The sequence below is a fragment of the Monodelphis domestica genome, chromosome 2, assembly GCF_027887165.1.
Source record: "Monodelphis domestica isolate mMonDom1 chromosome 2, mMonDom1.pri, whole genome shotgun sequence".
NCBI lineage: Eukaryota > Metazoa > Chordata > Mammalia > Didelphimorphia > Didelphidae > Monodelphis > Monodelphis domestica.
In genome coordinates, this window is record NC_077228.1 from 174735973 (window position 1) to 174741303 (window position 5331).

The 5331-nt window shown below is 40.5% G+C and overlaps 1 protein-coding gene across 3 annotated transcripts; it reads right to left on the minus strand.

Annotated features, from left to right (window-relative positions):
• Nucleotides 1-2144: 2144 nt before the first annotated feature.
• On the minus strand, nt 2145-4808 carry KPLCE (KPRP N-terminal and LCE C-terminal like protein). 3 transcript variants are annotated; one of them, XM_016430353.2, is made up of 3 exons: nt 4653-4808; nt 3261-3382; nt 2145-3179 (listed from the first exon to the last, which is right to left on the minus strand). In XM_016430353.2, exons 2-3 carry the CDS (start codon nt 3357-3359, stop codon nt 2400-2402), a joined length of 879 nt encoding a protein of 292 aa, XP_016285839.1. In that variant the 5' UTR covers nt 3360-3382; nt 4653-4808; the 3' UTR covers nt 2145-2399. The 3 variants fall into 3 exon arrangements, with proteins under 3 accessions (XP_016285839.1, XP_016285838.1, XP_056672415.1); XM_016430352.2 differs by having other exon boundaries at nt 2145-3382; XM_056816437.1 differs by lacking the exon at nt 4653-4808 and adding an exon at nt 3817-3876 and having other exon boundaries at nt 2145-3382.
• Between the last annotated feature and the right edge of the window lie 523 nt (nt 4809-5331).

Genomic DNA, 5331 nt, shown 5'->3' on the forward strand with positions numbered 1-5331 from the left:
AGACAGATCAGTCCCAGGGTGTGATGTCTAAAACTCTGAGTAGTTTAACTGCTGGAGGTAGGGGTTAGGAGCCTTTGGAAGATTCAAAGGAGATAACAGTAATAAAATTAACTAGCATTCATATAGTGCTCTAAGGTTGACAAAGCACTTTAAAAATATTACCTTACTGGATCCTTATTATAGCCCTAAACAATAGGTACTATTATCTCCATTTTTGTTGTCATTCAGTTGTTTCAGTCATGTCTAACTCTTTGCGACCACCCTTTGGGGCTTTCTTGGCAGATACTGGAGTAGTTTTCCATTTCCTTCACCAGCTGATTTTGCAGATGAAGAACAAAGGCAAACTGTGTTGAGTGATTTGCCCAGGGACACACAGCTAGTAGGTGTCTGAGGCCAGATTTGAAGTCAGGAAGATGAGTCTTTCTGATTCCAAGTCCTGTGCTCTATTCACTGTGCCACTTAGCTGCTCCATTCCCATTTTACAGATAAGGGAACTGAGGCAAACAGATCTCCAAGTACTTAAAAACCCACCCACTCTTACTTAGCTTGACCAGTGGTCAAGCTTGGTGATCCTGGTCTTGGCCAAGTTTATCCTGCCTCAGAAATTTCTTTTCCTTAAACAGGATGTAACAAGATTTCTAAATCATATCCATGGACCTGAGCCAATTCTGCATTACCCATGCCAATAAAAGAAGGGATGCTTTAATAACTGCACCACCCTCAAGCAACTGCAATGGTTTAGACTTGCCACCTCAAACATAGATTGTGAGCTCTTCCCCTTGGTTAAATGTGGACTTTGCAGATACTGTAAATAAGGACCTCTTTGAGTAGTGTAAACCAAGAAAGGAAAAGGAAGCACTTAGCAGGGTCTTTTTCTCTTGCTCTGATGATTCTAGAAGACTAGAATGCCATGAGGAAATAATTCTCAATTAGCTAGGACATTAATCTGTTGCCAATGAATAAATGCTATAAGCTTTGTGCTTAGTTCTTCTGAGGGGGCTCCATAGGCTTCACTAAATTGTCAACGGTGTCTATGTCTATGACACAAAAAGGGTTAGGATTCCCACTAGGCCACTTAGCTGCCCTGGCTATGCTAATATAGCATTATAATTACCACAGGCAGCTAGGTGGCAAAGTGGTTAGAGTGCCAGCCCTGGAGTCAGGAAGACATCTTCCTGAATTCAACTCTGACCTCAGACACTTACTAGCTATGTGACCCTAACCCCTAGTTACCTAACCCCACTTGCCTTAGTTTCCTCATCTGTAAAATGAGCTGAAGAAGGAAATGGCAAATTACTCCCATATCTTTGTCAAGAAAAACCCCCAAATAGGGTCACAAATATTTGGAAATGACTGAACAATAACAACTATTATCATATCTATTATATGGTAATATTATTATTATTGTTTTACTTATTATTAATAGATTAATGTTATAAAACATTCTATAGAGTCTTAGATATCATAGGACATAGAAGTCTTTTTCAATGTGCTTGGCTGAATCTGTAGATCCTATGTAAGGAGCTAAAACTGTGTCCTTTCATGTGTTGTCAGGGTTGGTCTCTGCGAGCTCTTTTAGCCTCTGGGAAGGATCTGTTTTGGTTTTAGTTATGCCACTGTTCTACTTGAGTATATGTTTACTATCATTCAGGTGGTGACCTCACATATTCTTCAAAACTGAGGACTCTAAGAAGTCTATATTACCATCAAAGATAGTGGGGAAGGGAGGGAGGGACAGGGGATGGGCAGGGACTAGAAAATTAACTTTTGGATTCTGGTTCTGCTTCCTACTTATGTGATTTTCAGTAAACTCCAACCATCATCCTGAAATCTGTAAAATTAGGGGAAGGAACTAGATGTTCCCTAATGTCATACATAACTCTTAAAACTATCGTCCTTGTTCACCATATGCTCTATGAATGATCAAGAGAAGACTTTTAGCTAGACACAGACCTTCATTCTATCCCCTGAGCAACTTTAAATGGAACCATTCTCTATGTGTTCTCAAATAAACTGGAAATTTGTTTTAGGACAAAATTGGATCATCCTTCTCCCTCTGTGCTCTTTCTGAAGTTGGGGTGCAAAAATAAGTAGGGCTAAGTAGAGAAGTCAAACAGGGAGAATGACTACACCAGGAACTGGTATAAATTGCATTCTTAGATTTATTGTTACTTAAGTTTTGCGATTTGGATCTATCTCCAGCAGGCAGCCTTTAACAGAAGCAAGCATAGCACAGAGAACATATTAGGAGTTTCTGGTCCCCTTCCTCCTCCCACCTATTATGGTTACAGGATCTCCAGGTAGGCTTTGAGAGGCTGAGATTAAGAGCAAGCAATAACTGGTAGAGAATAGTGGCACAGCAAGAAAGGGGAGTGAAGATTGGATAAAGGTCAGCTCTTCTAGCAGCAGCAGTCATCATCATTGGCACAGCAGACGGGTCCTCGGGATCTCATGGGGAGGATTCCCAAGCAGCAGCATCCACCTTCACAACAGCCAGAGGAGCAACAGCAAGAGCTACAACAACCAGAATCCTCGCAACAACCAGTGTTTTCACGGCACTGGGGCCCACGAATCCAGCGTCTCAGAGGCCTCACCCCAAAGCTCATTGGAGCTGCAGGGCAACAAGTGGTTCCATAGGAACTGGAAGTATAGTAGGAAGATGGTGCCAAATACTGGACAGAGGGAGTCTGCACGTAGTAAGTCTGTGTCTGGCAAGGAGAAGCACTCTGGACATAGCAAGTCTGCGTTTGGCATGGAGTCTGTACCTGGCATGGAGCTTGGCATTGCACAGAGGTAGTCTGGCATGGAGCAGGGCATTTCACACAGGTAGTCTGACATGGAGCTGGGCACTTCACAGAGGTAGTCTGACATGGAGCAGGGCACTTCACAGAGGTAGTCTGACATGGAGCAGGGCATTTCACACAGGTAGTCTGACAAGGAGGTGGTGAGCACTTGACAAAGGTAGTCTGGCATGGAGGTGGGCATGTCACATATGTAGTCTGGCATGGAGGTGGACATTTGACAAAGGTAGTCTGGCATGGAGCTGGGCATTTCACAAAGGTAGTCTGGCATGGAGGTGCACATTTCACATAGGTAGTTTGGCATGGAGGCGGGCATTTCACATAGGTAGTCTGGCATGGAGGTGGGCATTTCACAGGAGCGCACTTAGACTGTCCTTTCTGGAAGAAAGAAGAGGTGCTTTTTATAAAGGAAGACTTAGACTGGCATGGCTCTGGTCCATACTCACAGGAAACATCTACCTGGCTTGAAGCTGGGCCTTGAGCAGTTTCAATGGACCCTAAAGCTGAGCCTTTCACACAACATGGCAGGAACTGTGGCTGCTTCTGCTGGTCACACATTTTGTTTTCTTTGAGTACTGAATCTGAACAAAGGGAAAATGAAACAAAGAAAAAAATTTTAGAGCCTTGATATATCTATTAAACATTTGAGAAATTAAAACAATTATACTTAAAATCTCCCCACATGGTGGAATTACAGTATAGAGAAATGGGACTGTAGTTCTGGATCTGCCCCTAGGAACTAGATTAAATTATCTCTAAGGTTGTCTTCTACTCTAAATTTCTATTAAAGATCATCTAGTTTATTCCCCCTTGTTTTATAGATGAGAAAATGATGCTTCCAAGAAATAAGCCCAAGAATTCTTCCAAAGTAACTCAACTAGAAAATAGAAAAGATTTAATAGGACTTAACCCAGGTCTCCTGACTCCCAAAGCTCTTTCTCTCATATTGGCACTTCTTTCCCCTTCTCCCCATCCCTAAAACACATATATTCTCTTTCCTCTAAAAATTAATTACCTTCTGTTCTCTCTGTCTCTGTGTGTGTGTCTGCTTTTGTCTCTCTATTGTCTCTCCTCTTTCATATCTATGTAATATACACATATATAACATATATAACATACATACATCTGAAACATATATGTACATAGTTGTTTGCATATTGTCTCCCCCATTAGACTATGAGCTTCTTGAATGCAAGGACCTTTCTTTGTATACCCAGGTTCTGCACAGTGCCAAGCACATAGTAAACTGCTTAATAAACAGTTGTTGATATTCTATTCTATACTATACTACTGTTTTTTCTTTCTTTTCCTTTTCTTTTTCTTTTCTATTCTATTCTACTCTATTCTATATCTTCATTGTCTAACTTGTGAATTATCTTTAGAATATGGTAAATTCCTGGATAATTTCTACCTCCTTGGCCTCCTTTTCTCACCACTTATCCAGGGTGTGGCCTGGGAAGGTAAACTCATTTTGATAGTAAACTGGGCCAAAGAATTTCCAAACTGAATCTACCAGTTGTGGAGAAAAAATGTAACACCTTACAAAACCAAATAAAATTTGCTTTTGAATTGTCCAGTGTTTAGATTATCTAGGATCTCCACATCCCATGAAGTAGAGACTCAAGAGTTGACTACAAATACAAATAAGATGCAGGATATCTTAAGACAATTAACAACACAGAATATCCTTCAGCCTCTGTATATTCAACCAGATCTTACCCAAATCTTTCCCTTCTGCTGCCTCTACCTGGATGTCTCAGTAACTCTTTAGCCCAGAGCTTTTTGGCACCAAACTATTAAAATCCTTCATTCTACTCCATTACCCAACTCCTGAAACCTAGAGAGACTTACCTTCTTTGCAGACTGGAATAAGTCTTTGGGAAGACAGATGCTGTGAGGAGCACAGGACTAGGAAGCCTTTTTATAAGGGGCTCTTAACTCTGACTCTTGGTATGAGACAATTAATTGGCATCAAATTCTTTCATAAGGCATCTGGGCATCCAGTGACCAAGTCTGGCATTCCATTGGCCAGATTCCTCCTCCATGTAGCTGTCCCTTCAGTCACAGGTAGGGCATGTCTCTCTGTTTAGTGCTGAGTTCTCAAGAAAATGAGAGATGAAAAAAAAAAAACAAAAAGATTCTCATTCTATTCTTCACCTATAGCTTGATGCTTGGGTGTCCTCCTGTATTTCAAAGAAATATTTCCCAAGAATGTTTGTGTCTAGACCAGAGGTGTCAAACATACAGCTGTGAGCAACACTCCTAAGTGCCTGGAACTAAATTAAAAAGTAATTTGGAAATATTTAACAAAATTAATAAAAAGATAATAGAACATAGAAAATGTTAATATGAGATTTTCTAAGTCAATATGGCAACATAGGGATCCTTATGTATGGTTTGGGAGCCCTTGTTTCTTTTTCTTTGTTTTTGTTTGTGTTTTTTTAATTATCTTTATTTTATTCCAGTTAACAAATCTACATATAAGTTTTCTAAGAAAACATGATTAATATTGTCTCCCTCCCCTCTTCCC